Source organism: Somniosus microcephalus, chromosome 21 (genome assembly GCF_052327205.1).
Source record: "Somniosus microcephalus isolate GS21.2 chromosome 21, FLI_Smic_1.0, whole genome shotgun sequence".
In the NCBI taxonomy this organism is placed as follows: domain Eukaryota; kingdom Metazoa; phylum Chordata; class Chondrichthyes; order Squaliformes; family Somniosidae; genus Somniosus; species Somniosus microcephalus.
The window spans coordinates 20043740-20071092 of NC_141007.1; the positions used below are offsets into that span (position 1 = coordinate 20043740).

General features: G+C 48.6%; 2 protein-coding genes across 4 annotated transcripts in view; one reads left to right on the forward strand and one right to left on the reverse strand.

Annotated features, from left to right (window-relative positions):
• Positions 1–11244, forward strand: part of tmem94 (transmembrane protein 94) — a 151972-nt gene extending 140728 nt beyond the window's left edge. The window contains exon 31 of the mRNA XM_085963319.1: positions 4908–11244. Coding sequence (XP_085819445.1) covers positions 4908–4980 — 73 coding nt within the window. The 3' untranslated portion in view covers positions 4981–11244. The remainder of the gene's footprint in view (positions 1–4907) is intronic.
• Positions 11245–15081: 3837 nt separating this feature from the next.
• The window catches only part of caskin2b (CASK interacting protein 2b), a 127428-nt gene continuing 115156 nt past the window's right edge, over positions 15082–27353 (reverse strand). For 2 of the 3 annotated variants that reach the window (XM_085963318.1, XM_085963315.1), the window contains 4 exons: positions 26419–26557; positions 23646–26021; positions 22222–22582; positions 15082–21401 (listed from right to left, as the gene is read on the reverse strand). In XM_085963318.1, the coding sequence (XP_085819444.1) occupies positions 21308–21401; positions 22222–22582; positions 23646–26021; positions 26419–26557 (2970 nt within the window). In that variant the 3' untranslated portion in view covers positions 15082–21307. The remainder of the gene's footprint in view (positions 21402–22221; positions 22583–23645; positions 26022–26418; positions 26558–27353) is intronic. The other variant, XM_085963317.1, reaches the window with a different exon arrangement.

Consider the following 27353-nt stretch of genomic DNA (forward strand, 5'->3'; position numbering starts at 1 on the left):
TTCCTGCATCTAGTCTGTCCAGGCCTGACAGAATTTTATAGGTTTCGATGAGATCCCCTCTCAATCTTCTAAAGTCCAGTGAGTATAAGCCCAATCGACACAATCTCTCCTCATATGTCATTCCTGCCATCCCAGGTATCAGCCTGGTGAATCTTCGCTGCACTCCTTCCATGGCAAGAACATCCTTCCTCAGATAAGGTGACCAAAACTGCACACAATAATCGAGGTGCGGTCTCACCAAGGTCCTGTACAACTGTAGCAAGACATCCTTGTTCCTGTACTCGAACCCTCTCGCTACGAAGGCCAACATACCATTTGCCTTCTTAACCGCCTGCTGCACCTGCATGCTTACCTTCAGCAACTGGTGCACAAGAACACCCAGGTCTCTTTGCACTTTCCCTTCTTCCAATCTATTGCCATTCAAATAATAATCTGCCTTCCTGTTTTTGCCACCAAAGTGGATAACCTCACATTTATCCGCATTATTGGGCAGAAACATGGCAAATGCACTATCACCCAACCTGTCCAAATCGTACTGGAGTTTCACGACATCCTCCTCACAGCATACCCTCCCACCCAGCTTTGTGTCGTCTGCAAATTTGGAGATATTACATCCAATTCCCTCGTCCAGATCATTAATATATATTGTGAACAGCTGGGGTCCTAGGACCGATCCTTGCGGTACCCCACTGCCATTCGGAAAATGACCCGTTTATTCCAACTCTTTGCTTTCTATCTGCCAACCAGTTCTCTATCCAAGTCAATACCCTGCCCCCAATCCCATGTGCCTTAATTTTGCATGCTAATCTCTTACGCGGGACCTTATCGAAAGCCTTTTGAAAGTCCAAATACACCACATCCACTGGTTCTCCCTTATCTATTTTACCAGTTACATCCTCAAAAAATTCCAGTAGATTAGTCAAGCACGATTTACCTTTTGTAAATCCATGTTGACTTTGTCCAATCCTGTCACTACTTTCCAAGTGCTCTGCTATTACATCTTTTATGATGGACTCTAGCATTTTCCCCACTACCGATGTCAGGCTTACCGGTCTATAATTCCCCGCTTTTTCTCTACCACCTTTTTTGAATAGTGGGGTAACATTAGCTACCCTCCAATCCATAGGTACTGTTCCAGAGTCTATCGAGTTCTGGAAGATGACCAGCAATGCCTCGACTATCTCCAGGGCCACTTCCTTAAGTACCCTAGGATGTAGATTATCAGGCCCTGGCGATTTATCGGCCTTCAATCCCATCAACTTCCCCAACACCATTTCCCTACAAATACTGATTTCTTTCAGTTCCTCCCTCTCATTAGTCCCTATGTTCCCTGACATCACTGGGAGGTTATTTGTGTCCTCCTTTGTGAAGACAGAACCAAAATATGTATTTAATTGGTCTGCCATGTCTTTGTTCCCCATTATAAATTCCCCTGATTCTGACTGTAAGGGACCTACGCTTGACTTCACCAATCTTTTTCTCTTCGCATATCTATAAAAGCTTTTACAGTCAGTTTTTATGTTCCCTGCAAGCTGACTTTCATAATCTATTTTCCCCCTCTTAATTAATCCCTTTGTCCTCCTTTGCTGAATCCTAAACTGCTCCCAATCCTCAGGTTTGCTGCTTTTTTTGGCCAATTTATATGTCCTCTCTTTGGAATCTTATGTTATCCCTAATTTCCCTTGTTAGCCACGGTTGAGTCACCTTTTTTGATTTATTTTTATGCCAAACTGGGATAAACAAATTCTGTAGTTCATCCATGTGATCTTTGAATGTTTGCCATTGCCTATCCACCGTCAACACTTGAGTGACATTACCCAATCAATCCTACCCAACTTGCGTCTCATACTATCATAGTTCCCTTTATTTAAATTCAGGACCTTAGTCTCTGAGTGAACTACTTCACTCTCCATCTTAATGAAGAATTCTATCATATTATGATCGCTCCGACCCAAGGGGCCTCGCACAACAAGATTGCTAATTAATCCTTTCTCATTGCATAATACCCAGTCTAAGATGGCCTGATCCCTAGTTGGTTCCTCGACATATTGGTCCAGGAAACCATCCCGTATACACTCCAGGAATTCCTCCTCCACAGTATTGTTACTAATTTGGTTAGCCCAATCTATATGTAGATTAAAGTCACCCATGATGACTGCTGTGCCCTTATTGCACGCTTCTCTAGTTTCCCTTTTAATGCCATCCCCAACCTCTGCATTACTGTTTGGGGGTCTATATACCACTCCCACTAACGTTTTCTGCCCTTTGGTATTTCTCAGTTCGACCCATACAGATTCCACATCATCAGAGCTAATATCTTTCCTTACAGTTGTGTTAATCTCCTCTTTAACCAGCAATGCTACCCCACCTCCTTTTCCTTTTTGCTTATCTTTCCTGAATATTGAATACCCCTGGATGTTGAGTTCCCAGCCTTGGTCCCCCTGGAGCCATGTTTCTGTAATCCCAATCATATCATATTCATTTACCTCTATTTGCGCTGCTAATTCATCCACCTTATTACGAATGCTCCTTGCATTAAGACACAAAGGCCTAGAAATTCGGTGGGCTGCGCCACCAGTTAGTGCCTAAAGAGGGCACTCAGTGGCTTTAGCGCCACTGGCCACGCCTCCCGCGATACTTAGCGGGGCGCTAATGGCGGCGTTAGCCTGTAGCGCTGCGCCGCCACCGATGACGTCATCGATGTGCGCAGCGCCCCGCTACCGCCCCGATCGCGATATTTGGTAGTGCCCGCCTCTGTAACGCCGTTCGCAAATCGCGCCTGGTTCACGGGGCCTACCTGTGGCGGTTGTGGCATAAATTAAGGTGGAGGTGCAGGGCGGCCATTTTTTTCGGTGGCTGCCTGCCAGCACCTCCGTCTCCGGCCTCCTGATTTCCCCCCCCCCCCCACCCCCGGGCAGTGCTGGCTGTGTCCCGAGAGCCTGGCACTTCTCCTCGGTGCCGGGCTCTTTTGCCAGCACTCGCGATCGGTCATCGCGCTGGTGCAGGCCTCTCCCCCTTAAGAAGGGGAGGAAGGCCTGCAGTACCGCTGCGATATTCAGTTTCAGCGCCCCAAGAGGGACGCGGGGCGCCTCGAGCAGCGCCCCGCGTCCCTCTTGGGGCGCTCAAGCTGAATTTCCAGCGGGCGCAACAGTTCCGATCGCAGCGGTAATTCCGGCGCCCAGGCGAGCTTGGCGCCCCGTTTGGGGCTCCACCGAATTTCTAGGCCAATGTCTTCAGGCTTGTTTTTTTTTTTAACGCTCTTAGACCTTTTAGAATTATTATTTACTGTGGCCATGTTTGTTTTAAACCCTTGATTTCTCTGATTGCCACCTTTGTTTTTCTGCCAGCCTTACCCGGTTTGGCCTTTATGTGACACCAGTCCCACAGCAATGTGGTTGACTCTTAACTGCCCTCTGAAGTGGCCCAGCAAGCCAGTCAGTTGATTCAAACTAGGGATGGGCAATAATGCCGGCCTTGCCAGCGACGCCCACATCCCAAGAATGAATTTTAAATGTTTACCACGGATTTATATGCAGCAGAGCTAATGCAGCAATATCTTCCATCACAAACTCTTCCCAGTCGCATCCTGTTCTAGGGACAAGTGCTGCCCCTTTTCAAAAGAAAGAAAAAAATTCTGACGTGATGTCTTCTCCCTTGTTCTAGTTTCTCATTCCCTCATCTTACTCCGCCAAGCCCTCCCGCAAATTAGGCCGCGAGCGTCATCTCTCAGTTAGCAACTCTTGCTTTGCAGTTCTGTCAGGAGCTGCTCACCTATCGCTCCAAGCAGAGAAGCCAGTGTCAGAGAGTGTTCTGATTGTTTCCCGCCTTGAGTAGTGAATTCACCCAAAAAAATTAAAGGGAGGAAAACGTTTGGGTGGTTAACCCTCTGAGATAACCAGCAGTATATTTGCGTCAAACTAAATGGCGGTTGTGCAGCCGCTGTCAATCGCAGTAGTTTTTTTGCAAGTGTGTAAGACTAGTGGCTGGTGAACACTGCAAATAAATTCTAATGTTCATCCAAACAACAACTTGCATTTATATAGCGCATTGAACGGAGTAAAACCTCCCACGGTGCTGTAATCAGACACCGAGCCAAAGGAGGAGACATTAGGACAAGCGACCAAAAGCTTGGTCACAGAGCATTTTAAGTAGCATCTTAAAGGAGGAAAGAGAGGTGGAGAGATGCAGAGGTTTGGGGAGGAAATCTCAGAGCTTCGGGCCTGGACTGCTGAAGGCACGACCGCCAATGGTGGGGCGAAGGAATTGGCGGACGCGCAAGAGGGCAGAGTTGGAGGAGCGCAGAGATCTTGGAGGGTTGTAGAGCTGGAGGAGGAGAGAGAGAGAGAGGTGAGGCCACGGAGGGATTTGAATGCGCGGTTTAGAATTTTAAAATCGAGCGTTGCCAGACCACGAGCCAATGTAGGTCAGCGAGCACAGGGGAGATGGGTGAAGGAAGACATGAAACTAAAGGAAATATTATGCGGCCATATTACCCATCGCTTCAGACAAATTCTCAACTTGAGTCAGTGCTGCTGATCATTTAAGTGTTTAACTTGTGTGAATTGGATGTGATCATCCCTTGCTGTGAGCAGTTAACACCAGACAAATAAATCTGTGTGTAGTTCTCTTATTTTTAATTACTCTGTAACACCACAGACTGAGAAACGGTTTTGTGCTTGTACACAAATCACAGGCAGATAATTAGACAGCTCAGTAACCACTCTGGTGGGGGAGCAGTTCTGTCTTCAGTGCTGTGGACTGCTCAGCCCAAGAGGCATAGCAAGCAATTTTTTTTTTAAATTTCCACGTTTAAAATCCCATTTTGTTAAATTCAGCACGTTGTTGAATTAATTCAGGATTTAAGTGAGGGGGGGAAAAACCCACTCCTTTGCCTTCTGTTTCTTCAGAGTGCGAGACCGTTGCCAGAAGAGGCAAAAGCTACAGTTCGAAACCAAGCTGGGAATGAATTCTCCGTTCTGACGCTGTGACCAGTGCTAGAGAGCCACACCGACAACTGCAGGGACGCTCCGCGACCGACTTCAGTCAGGTCAGGGTATCAAGCCAGAGCTGGACCATGAGCACCGCATTACTACTGCATGAAGACTTCGGAACCGCACTGGAAGCTGCCAGCTTTGCGTCAAGTGAGGGGTTTTACCAGATACCCCAGGACAGAGATACACTGGGCATAGAGATGCGGCATGCGGTGCTTCAAAAAGTGGTACCTGGAAACGCACATTAGCACAAGCAAAAGGGAAAAAAGACTTATTAAGTTGATGTACTCTGGTGTAAAGTCATAATACCTACCTCCAGTCATTGGAGAGTGCATTACTTTAACATTGCAACCTCTTTTTCATCATATGTGTCCATCGGGCTGTGGCCCAAGGATTGCACCACAGTGACAGGATGAGGAACAGCTGCTTCAGCAAGGGATATAATGTTGGTTGTACCTTCACAGGCAAATTGTGAAAGCTGCCCATAGGGATTGGTTATAGGGGTCGTCCTTTCTCAATTGGGGATTTGAGGTCCCAAATCACTGCACCAGGCAACACTCAGTGACATAATAACCCCATACATTAGAGCCCTTTGCCATTAAAAGAGTCTTCCAGAGCAGGAGTCAAAGTCTCCTTCATCCCCAATTTTTAAGTTTCTCCCCGTCTCTAGGACTTCCCTACACCAGCCAAGTCAGTAGCCAATGGGCAGCAGGGAGTCCCTCCTCACTCACGGCCAATTCTGCTTATTCACCAGCTGCTGGGAGACGCTAAAAAATCTCTCTAGGTCAGTAGCTCCACCAGGATGTCGGGCTCGGATCAGAATTTGCCTTGTCAAGCCCAGCCCTGAATACCCACCTGACTGGGGCTATAAGATGTCTGTGTCTGTATACACGTCTCTGTCTCTGTGCAGTACCAGACAGATTGTATTTTGTTTGAGAGGGAGCAATAGTACCTGAAGTAACTCTATTGGATGAGGTGGGGATGGGGTAAATGTTTCCCGTCTGTGGTTGCCTGCTGTAATTGCTCAGTTAAGGGAACACACCCGTGAAAAGAATTGACTGCACAAGTTGACTGGATCACTAGCAGTTACTGGCAGGTCTGTGTGCCATCTAATCGATCATAGTACGGGCCAGATCCTTGTGCTCCGATCTTGCACACCATGCTCTTACCCCCAGTGATTGCAGCTCCCTGTCAGAATCCCACATCAAATAAGTGCTGCAGCTGTTTAATCCTCCTATTCAGCCGATGCAGGTTTTTGCATTACCACAGCATCCTGAATAAAATGCGCACTGGGCCGTAAGACTTCGGGTAAAATGAGTTGCTCAAAGTCTGTGACAAACTTGAAGCGCGTTGTCATACCAGCCATGTCTCCAGGCTGCGCAGCAAGCTTTAAGGTAAAGGGACGGTTCAGTTTGAGGCTGTGGACCCTTGTGCTAGGCCATGATTGGGAGGGGCCACAATGGGCCCATTTATTCAGCTTTTGGTTTGTTATATCCCTCGTTTAAAGTGAAGATGAAGGAGGACTTCCTCTCCACATTGGTAAAGAATCTAAAGCATGCAGCTTCTGACCCGCAACATACAATAAAAAGATCATGTTTAATGTAAAATAGGCATTTGGACCAGGTAACATATGAAATCGATAATCCTTTGCAATATTAGGCACCTCAACTTCAAGTACTGGTTTGGTCCCTAACTGTTCAGGGCCCTCCATCTTCTGACCGAGCTGTACACTGCTGTAATTATGATCAAGTTTCCCTTCCACCATCTCCCTTCCTCTCCTGCTTCTACTTGTCTCTATTTATTTGTGAATGTTTAATGTTTCAAACTATTTTATATTTCCAGAGAGAATCATGTCGACAGTTGCACCGATATAGTGAGCACAGTGCCTATAGGAGGTGCACACTTCCGCATGTGGGAGGTCTGCAAATATCACCGAGAGCCAATTTTTGCACTTTGTCTCCATCACCCACATAGCTTATTACACTGTGCTACGGACTCCTCCATTTCAAAGGAGGTAGGATTTAGCAGCATATAGCATGCAAAATGGTACAAATGCAGGAAATGACACTAACGGTACACAGTGGTCATACAGCACTGGACATGTGTGAAATGTTACATTTACACAATGTGTACTGTAGAGAGTGAATTCCAGTGAGTTTCAGTAAGAGTTTTGAATCCAGCAGTAATGAAAGTAGTAGAAGGTAAGAGAGATGGGAGCATAGACTGCCTGCTCAGCAAATGCTTGTTTGACCTCGTGCCTATGCAAGTCCACACACAAGCCCCACACGTGTGCCAAATCAGATCTCTCGCAATGCTCTTCAATTCAGTGATTATAGAAGATTATATGTTTTATTGAAAAACCACATCAACTCGTCCCAAGAGCATCATCATGCTATTGCGCTCGTAATTGACTGTGACTGATGGCTTGGATTTTGTCTTTGTCAAGAAGCCAGGCATTTTTTTTATCGTGAAGCTATTCTATGTGACAGTCATGTAAGAATTCTCGCAAGTTTTATATTCAAATCCAGCGTGTGCTTAGTATGGCATTTTGTTGCATTATCTTCACGCCCCTGTAAATGTTTCAATTAATTTTGATGCCCAACGTTTTCCCCTCCTGCCCCTCTGTGGCTGCTCCTGTGGCAATGAGAGGGAGCTCCGACCCTTCTCATAGGCAGTCTGATTCTAGCTGTTTTGGGTCGTGAAAACGGGGGCGGGGGGGGGAGGTCGGGTTCAACGAGCAAAGCGATTTTTGTCAGGAGCAAATAAAATACTTCAAATAATAAATACTTATCGCAGTTTTCATGACGTAAAACACCCGATAGATTATACTTGCAGAAAGCTGCCCCCTCAGCACCTCTCTTCAGCCCAACCCGGTTTGCTCGACTGTACGTGACGCTGGGGACTGAGACGGTGTTCCATGTTGTTGTTCCCTCGTTACGGAGAGATGAATGAGCCCTGCGTCAAACTGGAAGCTGTGTGTGTCGCCCCTGCATGGCATTATAGCGACATCGATATTTAGGATTTAGCCCTCATTTTGATTAATTTATCGTTCAAGGGAAGGGGTAGTTACAGGGTTTAATCAAGTCTGCCCCTAAAATCAGCGGGCTTCGTGCTGAAGCACTAAAAGGTCGTTGGAGAACTCTTCAGGAGATGGCATTCTAACAGCTTGTTAAAAGCTTCATCGCTGAGGCAATGCTGAGCGGCAAAAGAATGAGTGATACCCACTCGCAAAATGTACCCAGGGTTTTGCCAAAGGAGTCAGCAGCCAGCTGAAATTCCTGTAGGGGAGAGATTGTGCCATAATGTCCCTACTTCAGGTGAGCCCCATTCATAGGCCACTGGACACATTGTACCCCCATTGTCCTTGTATACTCTGCTAGGAGCAGGCGAAGTACTTAGCCAAGGTTTAACACGAAACCCATCTCTTGCCTTTTAAATCCAGCTGCACGGGTAATGAACCAGGACAATATGGTGGCGACTTCAACCATCCAAACTGCTGATGTTTAGGTTAGGGTGAAGGTGGCCTCTGATCACTAAAGGGAGGTGAGGTGTTGTACATGTGACAGATTTTGGGGTTCAAATTCATGCTGGTATCCCTAGAGCAAAAAAAACTTCCAGTGTTCCAGATCCCTGTTTCCTGTAACCTGAGGCAAGTGGCTTAAAATCCTTGTAGGTCAATTGTAGGTGCATCACTGGGCCACACTACAGAATGGTCGGATGTTTAAACATGTAATTGCCCCGTGGAAAGCTTCCAGTTACCCCATGATATGAAGGGGCGGGGGAAGAGAGGAGGGAAGGTGGCAGGCAGGAACCAAGTGCTTGCCTACTGAGGGAGGAGGCAAGTCACATGGCCATTATTGGTAACCCACTCGAGAATAACACTGACACAGCTTTAGGTGGTTGTTGCCCACTGCACTTGGCGTCACTGTACTCTGCCGTCAGGATGCCGTGCATGTGATGGGGCCCCGGCAGGCCTCCACTCTCCTGACGTGAAACACTCCATGTCTCTGCACTGTCTCAACAGTGTAAGCTGGCTTGAAAATGTCAGAGCCTTTTGCTCAAAGCGGGGTTGGCCTGCTGAGATATAGGTTCTGGTAGCAGCCCCAGCAGAACTTTTAACTGGTACACCAGCAGATAGACTGCAGATTGAGGTATGCCCATAAGCATAATCCGGCTAAAGTGCCTCCCTATAATAGATGTCTCTTGCAAATTAGTGTCTTAACACAATTTTGTTTTTAAACTATGCAACAAAATTTTAGTTTGTAGAGGTCTTTGTGTTTCAAGATACTTTCCTTCCCTCTCTCATATCCCAACACTATATCTGGCCCATTTCCAGCATCCATTGATGTCATTTTGAAGCTGGTTGTTCGGAGTTGTATGACCAGCTCAGGATGAACTCCCCTTCGGTATTTTGCCCCACCATAATGCAGCATCTGACCTCTGGATACATTCCCACAATGCCAAAGCTGAGGAAGGTAATGGGAGCCAACCTTAATCCTCCCTTTCTATGGTGCAGCACATTGGCGTTGCAATGTACTGTGCTCCCCGCTGAGCAGCTGGTTTTCTGTCTCATGATCCCAGTTGGAGAATATTCAGAAAATCTGTTGGTCACGGTGAGGAAGTCGCTGCTTCTGCCCTATTCTTGAAAATTATATCCCCGCAAGTCCATTAAGAAACACATTTTGTATTTATACAAGGGAATGAGATTGTGCTGTTCTATAACAATTGGCACCTCCGGTTGCACCCAGCCCAGAAGCAAAGGTGGGAAATAGCATTTGAAAGTTTTTTGCACGCCATTTAAAAAAAAAACTGCTGTAAGCTAAAAAGGATGTTGAAACCGCCTTGCTTATAACCGCACACGTTGCAAGATTGTTTGCTGCTGGACTCCTTTTTTGTGTCAAACTGTGCAGAGCACTTGGGTTAAACTGTCAGCAGCTGACTACAGCAGCTGAGCGCCCCAGGGTGACCCATTCTGGCTTTTCTTTGAGGTGAAATTCTGCGGTAAATGGTACATGTGTTGAGACCGTTCTCATCTCTCGCAGTGCCCTCACACAAATGTGAATTCAGTTCTGTATTGCCCCACCCTGAGATGTTGACTGTCGCCGCCTTCACTGCTCCCTCCCAAATCAAAATCCTTTCTCCTCCCAGGTGTGCATCTTATTATTTGAAGAATGTTTTGGTGCCATTATGTTCCAAATGATTGCCACTGGAATTAATTACATAGTGGACTCCTGGTATGTGGTGGGGCCGTGTCCCCGGGAGAGTTTGGATGCTGAAACTAGGCATCAGTTCAAATTCCCATGTTCAGTTTTTTTGATGTCCATTGTCAGATTTGAATGAGTCAAAATGGAGTAAATATTGGTACAATAACATTGATGGTTTGTAAATATTGTATGAAGTGCTAGTGACAGAACATCACTAACACGTTGTTTCTTAACTTTAATTTTTTTTTAAATGGGTTGTCTGGTTTTGAACAGCTGAGCTTTTTACACTGTATAATTGGATTGCTCATTCCATTGGACAGCAGCATCTTACTTGGGTTTGTAGCTTTGTTGAATATTAACCAACGAACTGCTCACTAATCCGAACGATAAGTACAGATCGGGGTGCTATTTGGCTTGAGTTATCCTTCCAAAAAAAGCCTACACGCTCTTCCCCCCCCCCCCCCCCCCCCCCAAATTGTGATCAATCCTTGGGAGACGAGCTCAATAATCCAAGGGTTTGTTTTTTGATGGGTCTTCACTACTCAAAAGTTGAATCTTTAAACTACCCTCCAGTTATAATTAAGGTGGCGTTTCCTTTTCAAGGCCAACCTGAATGCAGAATAGTATTGTTTTTAAAAAACCAAGACATAGGTTGTATCCCAACTCGTTGTTTTCCGAAGTGAGCCTTTCCCGTTGGGATTGACCATCAGCATGCTGCCGTATCACATCCAATCGCAACGGCATCTGTGACCCACGTTAAGTTGATCTTGCACATCCTGTCAATTGATTTTCATTAACGAAAGTGCCAGCCATTTCCTGGAGGGGGCAGCGAGGCTTCAGTTTGGTTATGATGGACAATGGCCGAGAGCCAGCCTGATGTGCAGTAATGCCGCATATACAAACTTGATTCAGTGGCATTTTATAAATGATGTACATTGTGTAAAATGTTGAGATATTTAATAATGTTGCACTGTTTTGTTTTTGATTTTTACTATGATCAAAGCTTGTAACTTGTAAGACAAATTGCAATAAATAGCATCTTTGTAGTGTTTGGTCTCCTGTTGGTTAGCTTGTTAATCCCGTGACCCTGGTTCAGAAGCTCATTGATATGGTTTGCCTGGGGCTACACGGATCTCTTAATCATAAACGTTCCGGCCTGTTGCAAAGCCGGGCCCTATTTTATAATGGCCTGTTCTCCACGGGCATAGGAGGCCTGAATATACAACCGTTAACACTTGCAATGGCTGACTTGGCAGTCTGAGGCAGTCACCCATCACCTGTGCTCGCTAACCTACATTGGCTCCCAGTCTAGCAATGCGTCAATGTTAAAATTCTCATCCTTGTTTTCAAATACCTCCGTGGCCTCGCCGCTCCGAGATATCTCTGCTACTCCAATTCTGGCCTCTTGCGCATCCCTGATTTTCATCATTCCATGAACTGCCTAGGCACTAAGCTCTGGAATTCCCTCCCTACTTTAAGACGTTCCTCAAAAACTTCTTCATTGATCAAGCTTTTGGTCAAATGTCCTAATATCTCCATATCTGGCTCAGTGTCAAATTGTGTTTGATAATGTTCCTGTGAAGCGTCTTGGGACATTTTACTACTCTAAAGGTACTATATAAATGCAAGTTGTTCTGCAAACTGCTTTGAGGCCCTGCTGGTGAGGCTAACTGGTCTCCAGCAGGATGATCTCCTGATTGCAAAGAACTCTGTCCAATAAATGGCCTTTCTGCAGCATTGATTGCAGCTTCACTGGGAAGGCCGCGATGCACAGCCAAGCACGGTGGCAATTTAAGAGGCCCTAGGCTGAAAAAATGCACATTAGTGAATCGACAGTGCTCACTGCAGCCTGCTTCCAGTAGAACGTACTCGGGAGTCCATAAATGAGGGCACCGTGCCCACTGAATATGGATGCAGGTAATTCTCACCCGAAGCAGTTCTTGCTGTATAATCACTCAGCTCATGAATCCAGGCAGCTTGGATTCCCATTTAAGGGGACAGGGGTGTCTGCCGTGTGTTCCCATAATGAACCTGGTAGACAAGAAGTTACAGAGATGGAGGAGCGAAGTCGTGGAGGGATTTGAACACAAGGATGAGAATTTTAAAATAAAGGCGGTGCTGGACCGGGAGCCAATGTAGGTCAGCGAGCGCAGGGATGATGGGTGAGCAGGAGTTGGTGTGAGTTAGGCTACGGGCAGCAGTTTTGGAGGGTGGTAAGTGGGAGGTTGGTCAGGAGAGAATGGGACAGCTCATCCCTCTAGGCACAAGCACCATGTCACACTAGACGAATGCAGTTCATGTATCAGTTAATCCCCACTCCTGTTGGGAACAACCAAATCTCTTGTCAACTACCTCCCCCACATGGCACATGAAATCAGGAGGTCGCTACATGAGATCATTGATGCAAGCTTTTTACTGTTCAACCTTGGTGTCCGACGTTATGGGCTTGCACCTCGATTTTTCTATTTTTTAAAAATCGAGGGGTTCAGGTGATTTATATATAGAATAATGGCTATCGGGGAGTAAGTTAATCTAATCGAGGGGTTCGGGGAATAGAATAACAGGTACCCGGGAGAGAGTTACAGGCTGGAATCTAATTGAGGGGTTCCGGGGGTTTATATATAGAATAACAGATACCCGGGAGTGAGTTACAGGCTGGAATCTAATCGAGGGGTTCGGGGGTTTATATATAGAATAACGAATACCTGGGAGTGAGTTACAGGCTGGAATCTCATCTGTAGCAGGTTGTCTCCATGCCTCATGAGCTTTGGAAGCAGTGCTTTTCCAGCTAGATTTTCAATGGTGCAGTAGACAGTCGATATTCCAATTAGTCACCCCCACTAGACAGGCTGTTGCAGTATCAATGGTCCTCCAAAATGTCACTGGCACCTTTCATACATAATGCACTCCCATCATATTTCCAATGTATTGCAGGCATCTGAGCCAACCTTGTAATAGTAGCACCAACTCTGACTCCTTGGGGTCGATTTCCACTCCCTTCGCCTGGCGTTAACTGGGCGCTGTGGTTACACAAACATTTTTGCGGCCTTCTGGGCACGTGCGCTGTTTACCGAGGCACAGTACCCAACAGTTGCGGCCTGCACTAGGCCACGCTTTCCTCGGCTCTGTGCAGAGAACTGGACTCCTGGGTGGCCGAGGGGGGAAGAGAAGATCGTAGTGGGAGAGAGAGGAAGGGGACAGAGAGAATCGGAGGTCAGGAACTCGGGTGGGGCAAAGAGCACGGAGAGCACAGTGGGGATGGGGGGGGGGGGAGAAGATCTTGAACCAGGTCAAAATGGGGTGATGAGAGCAAGAATCTGATCTCGATGGTAAGACGGATCACGTTGTTCCAACCCCACCCACACCATGTTCTCCCTCTCCCCCTGGACCGCGTTGATTTCTCGGAAAGCTCCGCACGTGTGTGGCAAGTGATATCATTGGGCTGGACAAAATCCGGAAGTCATGACATTGTCACAATTCACTTCATACCCAATAAACCGGTTAACAATCCGTGACCCACACACAATACCCATCTATGGAGGGAGGTCAGGAACTTGGGGGGAGAAGGTCATGAACCGGGGGGGGGGGTGAATAGGAACGTGGGCAGGGGGAGGTCAGGAACATTAGGGGGGCGGTCAGGAACTCAGGCAGGGGGGAGGAGGTCAGAAACTTGGGGAGGGAAAAGGTCAGAAACTCGGGTGTGAGGAAGGTTAGGAACTTATATGGGGGCTGGGAGAAGGTCTTAACTCACGAGGGTGAACTCTGTTCTATGTGAGCTCTGTTCTGTCTGGAGTAGGCAGTCAGAATGGCTCAAATTACACTTTGCAAACTAATTGATTACTCAGACGGTGAAGATCTAAGTGCACATTTCAGATAAACTGATGGGTGTGTCTTGTCCTCCAAGGGGACCAATCAGAAATAAGGTGGTGCCTTCAAGGTGACCAATCAGAGATCTGGTGTGGGAAATAAACGTGACTTTAACTGGACGCTAACAGCCTCAAAATGGGGTTGATCACCCCGTTAACACCGGTGATGCAGCCGGCTCCATTTTGAAAGCAGTCTGTCGCTGGGTGTCCAAAGCGCCCCCCCCCCCGCGCCCCCCAAATTCAGGTGATAGGCCCCTTTTAATATGGAAATCGGAGTCCTGTGCCATAAAGAAGTACCCGAATGCTATTTTTAGTTGGAACTGGTTAGTGCCTGGGCCTTGCACACTTCGACCAGTTCCACACTCGATGGAACCAAAGTGGCTCGTTAAAAGTGATTACCTTGCTGGTGGCTGCCCCTCCGCCTGACCTTGAGGTCTCAATCCAGGGGGCCAAACTGGGAGGCCTGTTTGCAGCTCGCCTGACAGATTTAAATAAAGCCAAGCCCTCAAAATCGCTGCGGTCTCTTTGCCAATGTCACCCAGAAGTCAAAATCGATTGCCTTGACTTCCACATGGAAGTTTGATACCTGGTTTCAATGGTGCTTGAGAGCAACTAAATTCAATGACTTTAGTTACCAGCATACTCTCTTCCCATCCCTAATTTTTAGTTCCTCCTGGAGGTCTGACTTGCTCTGGCCCACCCTCTGGTATCTCTCCCAAGCAAGCAATTCATCCTATGTGAACCTAGACAGTGAGCATAAGCAGGTACGGGACCATGGGTGGGGGATGGAGGATGGAGAGTTGGGCATCACAGCCGAGCCCAGTTCCCCTCGCCCACCATCCACACACAGCACATTCTGCCAGGGGTCGTTAGAAGGCCTTCAGGAACAAGCGGCTTTTCCCCCCACTCCTAGCCCAGGGATGTGGAGCCCATTGTAGCGGACCTGCTTTTGAATGACGCACGTAGCAGAGCCCGCGCACAAACACACACAAAACAAATGAAAAGACATGCAGACCAAAGTGAAATCAGCCACCGTTCTTAGTCAGGCCCAGTGATTCCATTTCTCAATCCTGAACAATAACTTACATTATATCGTTGTGTTTTGTTTAAGCCAAGCAGATAAAAATTAAAACTGCTTGCTCACACAATGTTAGAAATTTCAGAATAAACTATTGTACACATTTGCATCAATAATACACAGGTCAGTAAGTTGTAATTTACACAGATCAAGCTTTTACATTGTTCAAAACAGTCTCTTAATTCAATCGTTCCATTGTGCCTTTCTCCCATTGCTGTCGTTCACGACACAAATCTGTGTTTTCCATAATTTTGTACACAATCTCTAATTAATCTCACAGCAGATAAGAAATCTATCTGTTCCTAAATCCAGTGTAGCCCGCTCTCCTCAGTCTCTATTGCTGCTGTTCCTCTGGCTAGAGCATTTGGTACTTATGCAGAGAGAAAAAAAATCTGTTTCAAAAAAATATATATATTATTCTCAAAGGTGGGAGCAGGTAGGTATTTACATAATGAAACCCGCACCACTGCTGCAGTTGGACTTGTGCTTGGATCAGGCTGTGTGCACCCTATATCACCATGGTGAAATAATACTTAGCATATGGCACGCAGTTTATCACCATCCGCTGTTTGTTCACAAGCGGGAAAGAAACCCCAAGTTTGCACATGTCACAGTGAAAGTTGGCTGCTGCATCCATTCCGGTGTGCGACCCTATTCACCAGCTGGCTCTGGGTGGTAGGGGAGGACCTGGTGTGCTTCATGAGCGGAGGGAGAGAGCAACAGGCTGATCACACCACAAATGCTTATATATCTGGGAATTGTCTCAGTACTGTTTGTGGGAGCTTGCTGTGTAAATTGGCTGCCGCGTTTCCCTACATTACAATAGCAACTACGCTTCAAAACCTACTTCATTGACTGTAAAGCACTTTGGGACAACCTAGGGTCGTGAAAGGCGCTATAGAAATGCAAGTCCTTTGTGCTTACATGGCAGTTTTAGAAAGAATAAGTGACTACTTTTCTGATGTAGTTAAACTATATTAAAGCCTGTTTGAAGCCACGAATACTGATTTAGATTGAATCTAACTAATGCTAAAAATCCATCTCATGGATTTACGCTATGAGCTTTTATGACATAATGTGGAGTAGCAGGGTGTGGCTGGAAGGGATCAATGAGGGCAGCTATCTCTCAAATTTGATGATTGCTGAAAGTACGGAATTGGGACACTGATGGACACACCCCACATCTTCTATAGTGTAATGCATGCTGCAGCCTTGGAGTTAATCTCGATGGTAAGGTGAACATTTCCTCAATCATGGCTATAGAAATCTTACAGGAAATGTAACAAAGGTAGTTTTAACGCAGTTACCAGTGGGCACAGCCGTAAAGTATTATATTTTTAATATTCGTTTATGGGGATGTGGGCATCGCTGGCAAGGCCAGCATTTATTGCCCATTCCTAATTGCCCTTGAGAAGGTGGCGGTGAGCCGCCTTCTTGAACCGCTGCAGTCCGTGTGGTGAAGGTATTCCCCACAGTGCTGGTAGGGAGTGCCAGGATTTTTACACAGCGACAATGAAGGATCGGCGATATACTTCTAAGTCAGGCTGGTGCGTGACTTGGAGGTGGTGGTGTTCCCATGCATCTGCTGCCCTTGTCCTTCTAGGTGGAAGAGGTCGTGGGTTAGGGAGGTGCTGTCGAAGAAGCCTTGGCGAGTTGCTGCAGTGCATCTTGTAGATGGTACACACTGCAGCCACGGTACGCCGGTGGTGGAGGGAGTGAATGTTTAAGGTGGTGGATGGGGTGCCAATCAAGCGGGCTGCTTTGTCCTGGATGGTGTCGAGCTTCTTGAGTGTTGTTGGAGCTGCACTCATCCAGGTAAGTGGAGAGTATTCCATCACACTCCTGACTTGTGCCTTGTAGATGGTAGAAAGGCTTTGGGGAGTCAGGAGGTGAGACACTCTGGCTCTGGTCATAAGGATGGATGGGGTGACGCGTGGAAAGGTCAAATGATCTGGTCATTTATCTCACTGCTGTTTGTGGGATCTTGCTCTGTGCGAATTGGCTGCCGCGTTTGTCTACAAAACAGCAGTGACTGCACTTCAAAAGCAATTTCTTAGCTGTGAAGAGCTTTGTGGGCATGCATGGCACTGTGTAAATGTACGCTTGTTGTGAATAGGCCTTTGGGTGACAGCAAGCCTCATGAATGAAGCAAGTACAAGGGCAGCTATTCGATGCACAAACACCCACTCACTGCAAGCTGCTGTTTATAAGTTGCCCCCTCCTAGTTGCTAATATTAATGCCCAGACTCCGACAGCTCAGACATGTTAAATATTATCGGGCGGGCACACGGGTGGCATCATGCAATGTAGCTGGCACTATTATTGCTGTCAAACCTACACTGAGCGCATTCCGTGTGACCTTCCATAAAGGGACTGTTGCCTACAATCACTGCTCTGCAAATCATTTCACTGTACATGAAGTGCTTTTGAGATGCTAAGTGCTACAAAAAATGGAAGTCTGTCTTTCTGACAGGCATCACTGTGGAGCCAGGACTGGACTCTCCAATGGCGAACAAACAGGAATAGCTGGTAGCCCAGGGTGCTGATAATGCCCATTATTTTCAACCAGTTGAGATAGGTTACACAGAATTGGACTTTGTTTTAACCTATTCGGTAGCGGTTCCCACTTTGATTGTTGTAGGAGTGGGGCGGGGGGGCAAACGTCCTAATTATAACTGAAGCACATGTCTCCTACGCCACAGTTTACGTGTTTTACAGGAACGTCTTAGACAATTTATGGCAACTGTTTGTCTCCTGAAGGTACCTGGTAACACACGAACGTTACAAAGGAAGGTTTCAGAGAAACACCAAATAAAACTCATGCAGCGAGTCTCGAGTGACTGGATCGCCCGCTTCCCTCACGGGGGACGCAATGCATTGAGCTGGGTGGTTGAATGGGCCGGGCTGTGGTCAATGGCAATGCCTTGACAGAAGGTGTCTCAGTATAGAAACTGCCTCACAAATGATCTAATGCCTCAAAACCCAGCTCTGTTGAATGAGCTCTGTTTGAAGTTTGTTGCCGCCTTGGGTATGGGCCACAGGTCGACCATTCCACTTGATAATCGCCTGCGAATCTCAAAGAAACACCAACTGCTCCACGCAGCGACATTACCTGTTACGCAGGGCATTTCATTTCCACCCCTTCTGCCCCCGCGTTTTCTCCCCTCCTCTCCTGAAGGCGCTGGCTCGTACTGAGGTACCAGTTCCACGGGCAGTGGCAGCCCTCCGATACCTCACCTCAACACCCGGTTCCACTGGGTCTGCAGTGTCAGCATTATCAGAAAACCATACAGCACAGAAGGAGGCCATTCGGCCCATCGTGCCTGTGCCGGCTCTTTTAAAGAGCTATTCAATTAGTCCCACTCCCCTGCTCTTTCCCCATAGCCTTGCAAATTTTTCCTTTTCAAATATTTATTCAATTCCCTTTTGAAAGTTACTATTGGGCTTCCACCGCCCTTTCAGGCAGCGCATTCCAGATCATAATAACTTGGTGCGTAAAAGAAATTCTCCTCATCGCCCCTCTGGTTCCTTTCTCAATTATCTTCAATCCGTGTCCTCTGATTACCGACCCTCCTGCCAGTGGAAACAGTTTCTTCCTATTTACTCTATCAAAACCCCTCATCATTTTGTATTCCATCGACTTGACGGGCTGGGGGCCAGGGTCCCCTGAAGCCAGGGGTTCCCAGTACTGGGTCCTAATGGCGTCGGAGGACCCACTATTTGCATGTATTAATAAGGCTCCCGAGTCAGGCTTGGAGTGGGAGGTTTTCGGCAGCAATTTTAACTGTGTGGATGCCCCACTGCTGGCTGGTGGGTGAGGGCAGGTTTGGGCTCTATTGTGGTGCCCAGCCCCTGCCACCGCTGAATAGTCTGCCAACACAATGTGGAACCGAACCCCAGCAACAATCAGGAGAGAGGAGGAGCAAACTGGAATTTAAAAACAGGTCAGGTAAGTGAAACACGACTGGTCGAAGTTCGATGCTCCTGACTCTTTTCCCTCCAGGCATCCCAGGTACTGGAATCTTTTACCATTAGAAATGTGTTTGGCATCACTGGAACTGTACACATCAAGTTTGCACCAACGGGCTTTACACATTGGGTTTGGCACAACAGCCTGCAATCATCGTGCGGTAACAGACACACACACATATGTGCACACTCGTACACACACACACATACACACGCACACACATGCACACCAACAGACACACGCGCACACACCAGAAAAGGCACATTAACTGCTTCTAAAAATAGAGATGCAGTAGTTCCAGGGGACGTATTGAGATTCTGTGACCAAATTGGGTTTCAGGTTGAAAAGCAGAACCAGTTTTTGGAATACTGCACTCGGTTTAAATATCCTGCTCTCCGCCATTTCTCCATTCTTAGAAAAATATTTTTCTCTCTGCGTTGCAAGATTCAGGCTGTTTCGTGATTGCTTTGTGAAATACTGAACTGTGAATTAAATATTCATATAAGATGCACCCCCTCCTCCGGAGTGGGTTAATGGCAGCTGCCGATTGTAAGGTACGGTAGACAAGCTAGCGAGAACGTACAGTCCCAGCACTGCCTGGAACAGCTTATTTCTGAGCGAGCATGGGACAAGCAATTATATTCGAGCATGACTCTCTCCGTGGCACGGAATGTTCGTGGTGTGCCAACCCGAGTCCGTAGCATTCTTCAAAATGGCGACGGTCTCCCTCACAGAGGTCGCAGCAGGTTTGGGTCCTCCTTTCCGTGGTGTCTAAAGCCTGCGGCGATTGATCAATACGCGGCGGCAGGAGCTGCCCCTCAGCGTGCTGGTGTAACGGTGATTGTCACAGTCGGTCTGGTGCCAGAACAGGTACAGCTCCACGTCAATCCCGACAAAATGGGGGAGGAACGCACGCCACCCCATGCCCAGTTAGCCAACGCGCGCCACCGCGAACTGGGGTGGACCGAGTTCCCGCGTCGTCGCTGGCAGTCAGGAGGCTTCGTCCGCCCCGGCCGTGCGTTATCGGGAAATGGCGGGGCAACGCGTACTCAACTAATGACCCCCTTCGGCGGGCGGGGCGGATTCTCAAACTGAACTTGTGAGGGTGGACTTGGCGTCGGGGCTCGCTACGAACTGGACGCGAGTCTGCAGCCTCTGGAACCATGTCCGCCTTGGTTTACAACAACAGCAACTTGCATTAATATAGCGCCTATAGCGTAGTAAAAATGTCCCAAGGCGCTGTGCAAGAGCGTTACCAGAAGTCACACCGCGCTCCTTCCAGTTGACGCACCCAGCTGGCACGAGCTTAGCCTGGGCTTCAGACACATTGCTCAAACTTTCTGCAGCATTAGTTTTTATCCAAATAAAAGTCTGAAGAAGTTCCAACATGTCCAACCTGTGATTCCATCTTCCATTGCCCTGAAGCAACAAAATTCCCTGGGTTTTTAAAAAGTAGACCTTTTAGTGTTGAGCTTGAGCGAGCAGGCTTTACATTTTAAGTAACACAGATTGCGTCCCCTTTAAGGAAAGTGCTGGGTTGTAAGTCGAACCGTCGGGAACGCCAGCCATCTTGGGAGCGTGCTGCTGTCCAACTTGCCAGCTGGCACTGGAAGATAAACTAGCTGCGGCGTGTGGGAGCCGAATCAATGGTCGGCTGTATCTCGAGTGCAATCCTGGGTCTTTAGTGACAGTAGTTTGTAGGTCTTTGCCTAGCGCGACTGAGTTAGAATCTTCTCTTCTGTTGGGGGTCCCGGCTCGACATTTTGTGCTTTAACTCGTTTAAGTGCTTATTGCAGCGTCAGCGGAAAGCCGACAGTAGAGGAAATATATACATGCGCTTAAAAAATAAAGAGATAAAATTCAGTGTCTCTCAAGTTCTGCGGTTAGTTCTTGCAGGGTTCAAAAGCTGCCTGCCATTTCACACTGACAGCAGTCGCAGTGCTTTCTGCCCAAAGTCTACCATGGGGTCCAGCATTTAAAGCCCCATCTCACGCACCCACCCCTATAAAACAAGATGCAGCAAAGGTTCAATACCCGCTTCTGCCTCGGTCTTTAGGACATGGGATGCCCGGTGAGCGTTCCCCGGGCACCGTGGGTAACCTGTGGCGCGGAGCTTTGCGCTAGGGTCATTCCCGTCGGGGTGAAAAGGGGACAATTTTGGCGTTTGGTCGCAAGGCTTTCAACAGCGGTCCGCAGGCTCAGTCCAACATGGCGTCCAGCTGATCGGCGAGATCGTCGAACATGCTCCCAATGTCGTCCAAAATGTTGCCGGCAGACTTCACCGAAATGGAGCTGGGGGACACACAAAAAAAAGCAACGAGAGAGGGTCAGAAACGTGCTGGGAATACACAGAGGGTCAGTCAGCATCTAGAAAGAGTCGAGGCAGGTTACTGGCTTCCAGGTGTGCAACCTTCATCGGAGTTGAAGGCTGAAAGATAAACAGGTATCTCAGTATGATCGCCAAGAAGGGAGAGAGAACTTAGGCAGACGTAGAGAAGATGCTCCCACTCGTGGGAGAGTCGAAAACTAGGGGCCATAAATATAGGATAGTCATTTTAAAAATTCCATTAGGGAATTCAGGAGAAACTTCCTTACGCAAAGATAGTGGTGAGAATGTGGAACTCGGTACCACAGGGAGTGGTTGAAGTGAATAGTATAGATGCAATTAAGGGGAAGCTAGATAAGCATATGAGGGAGAAGGGAATGGAAGGATACGCTGATAGGGTGAGATGAGGTAGAGTGGGAGGAGCAGGCTCGTGTGGAGCAGAAACACAGACCAGTTGGGCCGAATGGCTCTGTGCTGTAAACTCTAAGTAACTTATCCCCACTTTTTCACCTTTTTGTTTGTGTCAGTCTCTCATCTCTGACTTGTCATCCTCTTAACTATTTACATGTTATTTTGCCCTTCTCACTCACTGATGATCTCTTATTTTTCTATTCAGGTGTTTCCAGGTCATTCGGCCCATTAACTGCCTCCCTGTGATTGGCTTATTTATGGTTTGCTCCCTCTCCCTATTTTCCAACCTTAGTATGGATTACTCGTCCAGTAACATAACCACGACACTACCAACTGTCGGTAGAGACATGCCGCTCGTTGCTAACAGTTACTTACACGTCATTGCCATTGTCTTCTTGGGTCAGTTTCTGCTCCACGGCATGAAGAGCCGCCTCCAGCGAGGTGCTGGTCCGCTCCAGTCGCTGGTGAGCCAGAGCAGCCTGCGGGGCCTCCGCTGCAGGCTTTGGGAGCGCTCCTCCCATCAGCCCTGCCTTCCCGGCCACAGGACCCGTGGGCACAGAGGCCCGTGCGACCCCCAGCTGCTGCACGGGGCACGGGGACCCTGGCCTCGCACCGCCATGGCTGCCACCCTGCAGAGGCCTGCTGGCTTTGGGACTGGCAAACGGCAGCCCTCGCGCTGGCGCAGACTTCGGGGAGACGGGCGGCGTGGAGAGCGGAGGCTGCTTTTGGCAGAATTCTGAAAAAAGGGGACAAAATGAAGCAATTAACAATCTGCTTTACAAAATCAAAGTCGGAGGAACAGTTTAAGAAAGTTTGCGCGTTTATATCGCGCCTTTCATGGACGTTCCAAAGCTCTACATAGATCATGAAGTACTTTAAAAGTGTAGTCACTGTTGTTAGGCAAGCAAAAGCAGCAGCCAATGTGCGCACAGCAAGATCCCACAAACAGCAAGTGACCAATTCTGTTGTAATGGTGTCGGTTAAGGGAGGAATATTGGCCCAGGACACCGGAAAGAACTCTGCTGCTCTTCCTCAAAATAGTGGCCATGGGATCTTTTACTTCCACCCGAGAGGCAGGTTTAATGTCTCATCCGAAAGACGCCACCGCTGACAGTGCAGCACTCCCTCAGCACTGCAATGGGTGTGTCGGCCTAGATTTTGTGCTCAAGATTCTGGCGTGGGACTTGAAGTAGCCCTCTTCATGCGTGAGTTCAGGCAATGAGTGTCAGCGGGCTATTGGACTGTGGAGGGATCGTAGCTCAGCCTGACTCTCTTTATCTACGTGCAGTAGGGGCCGCCTAGCCCAGTTCTACTAAAACCAATGGCTTTGCTCCAGTTGAGATTAGCTGAGTGTGGTATCAGCCATGGAGGGCTCGGGTCTGTAATGGCTTAGCACCATAGAGGGCGTCTACCTGCCAAGTCACTGGGGAGCTAAGTGGCCTCTTGCGCATCCTTGATTTTAATCAGTCAACCATTGGCGGCCGTGCCTTCAGCTGCCAAGGCCCTAAAGCTCTGGAACTCTCTCCCTAAACCTCTCCACCCTCCTTTAAGACCCTCCTTAAAACCTACCTCTTTGACCAAGCTTTTGGTCATCTGCTTATGTGATTCGGTGTCAAATTTTGTTAGGTAACACTCCTGTGAAGTGCCTTGGGACATTTTACGGCATTAAAGGCGCTATATAAATGCAAGTAGTTGTTGTTGTTCATCCCATCAATCTGGGCTGGATTTGTATCCAGGAAAAAGGCCCGTGTCTAAACTGGATTACCCACTCCCCATTAGACCTTCCGTGATGCTGTTACCTGTGGCGGTTCCTCTGGTTAGAGAAGGCCTGGTGGAAATGGGCACTGATCCCGTCTGTTTGGGTGTTTGCTGGAGATACGCAAGGGCTGGCTTGGGAGAGAGTGGGGGTTTGAGTGTCTTTTTAGTCCCCTTCTCTAAGGACTGGATGCTTCTCTCAATCTCAGCAATCCTGAACTCAACGCAGGCGTCGTCATCCAAATCACTTTTCCCGTGGGGGCCAGCTTGAGGCCTGGAGTCCACAATGTGCATGGCCTGAGCCTCTGCGTATCGAGGTCCACGCATCGGCATGTGGTGCGGCGGTGCGGCGCTTGAAGCCTGCGGAAGCTCCTTCTCTTTGGGCTTTGGCCTTCGTTTGACCGTGTCAGACTCGGTCAGGTTAAATTCGGGAAGCTCCGGCTGTTTGGGAGCTGTGCCCGTCACCGCAGTTCTTCCGTTGCCCAGTTGCGTGTCGAAGCCCTGCCTTTCCTCATCACCCTCTCCAGACGTCCCGGTGACAGCCGCGGTGCAGGTGCCCGTCTCTGTGCCATCCACGTTGGCATCCCCTCTGATGACGCTGTTTGGCTTTGGCCGCTGCTTTATGGTTAAATTCCCCTCCTCTGCAAAAGGGATGCACTCACTGGAGCTGTTCTGAGAGGATGAGGAGGTCTCAAGATCTCCTCGCCCAACTTTGGGCTCATCCTCAGCGTCCGACTTTGCCTCTTCCACATCAGGCTTGAAGGCTTCGACAATCGCAGTGGTCTCTAAGCTGACTCCCGGCTCGCTGAAGGTACGGCGCCGGTTGGCGGAGTCTCTCGCTTTCTCTAGCGGTGCTGGCGCTGCCTTGGTTGGTGCGGAGCGAGCTCCACAATGCTCGGGGCTCTTGCGAATAGTCTCCTGGTTCTCCCTCCTTGTCTCAGGAGCCTCCCTCTTTGGGGAAGGTTTCAACAAGGCCAAAGGCTTGGCCTGGCCTCCGGGGGAGCTCGACATTTCCAACATGGCAGCAATGCTCCTCACGCTTGCAGCACCGTTGCCTGCCGTTTCTTCGCCAGGTTCCTGTTGCACAGGCAACCCGTCTACCAGGTCAGGGGCATTCTGGGGGACGGCAGTCGAGTCACAGGCTCTTTCTTGCTCGGGCTCCTGCCCCTGGGAGCTGGACACAGAGCTCAGGCGTTTGGGCGGAGGGGGTGGGGGCCCTTTTCTCTTACCCCGGATCGCCAACGACTGGCTGCGGTTGACGTTTTTGTCCGCCGGCCACTGGCCCTTTGAGGCCTGGTTGCGTCCTGGCCGCCGAGTGAGAGTGGCATACGAGCTCACGGCCCCGGTGCCCGCGTCTTCCTCTTCGGGCTCGCCATCCGACATGGCATAGCGGTTCAGGCTCTGGGACCGCTTCTTTGGCCTGAAAACATCTCCGTTGAGCTCCTTGCCCAGCACCGGATGGCGGATAATTGGCACAGCGCCTGGCAACACGACAGGGTTCGGGCGAGGACTGTCCTCTGGCCCACCTCCATTGGTGATGCTGCAATGGGAGTGTAGGTAGACAAAAGTCTTGTTGGCCGGCAAGTGGGGCATAGGCTTTGGCGTTTGCGGCAACTGCTGGTAACTATGAGCTGGGGCCTTGGGGCGTTCCAGTGTTGAGGAGAAGGGAACAGGTTTACCTTTGATGGGCAGCTGTGGGTACACAAATGCTTGGACTGGCTTCCCTTTACTTGGAGTATGGGGTAGGGTGAAGTTTGGCGATGGAGGAAGTGGATACTGAGAATGCAGTATCTTCACTGGGTTTGATACAGGAGCACCCTTCTGGAGCACAGGCCTCTGGTAATGGTCTCGCCCATCTGGGACATTTCTTTCCTTACTCGGACTACTCCCGACGCTGTGCCCCAAACCGTTGCCATTTTCCTGACTCGGCCCCACAATGTGAACGGGCGCAGTGTCTCTCGAGCAGGGAAGCAAGGTGGTCCTCCCACTGCTGCCACTGCTGCTGCTCCCGTCTCCGCTGCCAAGGCTTTCTTGGGACTTGCTGTCCGACTTGGTCCTCCCGAGAACATTCTCCTGGGAGTGGCCAGATCCTCGGGATCGGATGCCAATGCTCTCCTGACTCCGGGAGATGGCCCCAACCTGTTTCATCACGAGGCTTTCCTGGCAGTTGTAGCAAGGGTTGGACATGGCAGATTGCAGCTCGTAGCTCAGCTCGCTGTCCTGGAAGGTGAGCATCTTTGGTGTTTGAGGAGACTGGCATTCTCCGTTCTCACCCTGAGAGGGTTCTATGGTGACAATCTCCAGTGCGTTGGGAGCCTTGCGCCTGAGCGTTGCGGTCTTGGCCTCCACTTCCGCTTGATTTAAAGCCTTCTGCACGTCTAAAAGCTTCTTCACAGCAATCATCACCTTCTTCTGATGGCCTGCAAAAACACAAAAAGTCACTCAAACAGAAGACTCTGACCCTCCAATTTTCTTCACCCCCTCCTTTACTGAAGATGCTGATTAAAAGTGGGGTACAGCCCCACAGACTCCAATCACCCTCTGGTACCTTACCCAAGTGATCACATATGAATGTAAACTGTGAGCGGCAGGTGGCTATTGGACCATGGGGAGCATCAGAGGTGATCCTCATCCTGTGCACGTGCACACTTTGTAGCAGGAACCCTGGCGGATTTTACCCTACCTAGCTGGGAAAGAGGGCACCAAGGGCATTATCGTAGTCCAACTGCCCCCTCAACTGAGGTCAACTAGCAGCACAAACCAAGATCGAACGTTCGAGTGCAGGCAACAGAGGGACAGTTTGAGGGTCACTCTTACCCAGTTGTGTGATCCCAATTTCTTGCAGATCCTCCCAGGTGATCTCGCTTATGAAGTTGATGCTGTCGTACCCATTATCCACCAGTTTCTTGTGGTACTGAGGCAAGCCAATCGCACTGAGCCACTCAAACAGATCCGCCTACATAAAACACAGAGTCGGCAAAAGTGAGCGTGAAATACGTTCGCGAGCTCACCACCTCTTTCTACGTTTAGTTCAGTGGAAAGCTCTCCCCTGTTGTCTATCCTGAGGTTATGCACTTTGGCAGAAAAAATCAAAGAGCAAGTTATTATCTAAATGGAGAGAAACTGCAAAGTGCTACAGTACAAAGGGATCTGGGGGTCCTGGTGCATGAAACATAGAAGGTTAGGATGCAGGTACAGCAGGTGATCAGGAAGGCCAATGGAATCTTGGCTTTTATTGCAAGGGGGATGGAGTATAAAAGCAGGGAAGTCTTGCTGCAGTTATACAGGGTATTGGTGAGGCCACACCTGGAATACTGCATGCAGTTTTGGTTTCCATATTTAAGAGAAGATATACTTGCTCTCGAGGCAGTTCAGAGAAGGTTCACTCAGTTGATTCCGGAGATGAGGGGGTTGACTTATGAGGAAAGGTTGAGTAGGTTGGGCCTCTACTCATTGGAATTCAGAAGAATGAGAGGCGATCTTATCGAAACATATAAGGTTGTGAGGGGGCTTGATCGGGTGGATGTGAGGAGGATGTTTCCACTGATGGGTGAGACTAGAACTAGGGGGCATAATCTTAGAATAAGGGGCTGCCCTTTCAAAACTGAGATGAGGAGAAACTTCTTCACTCAGAGGGTAGTAAATCTATAGAATTTGCTACCCCAGAGAGCTGTGGAAGCTGCGACATTAAATAAATTTAAAACGGAGATAGACAGTTTCCTAGCTGATAAGGGAATTAGGGGTTACGGGGA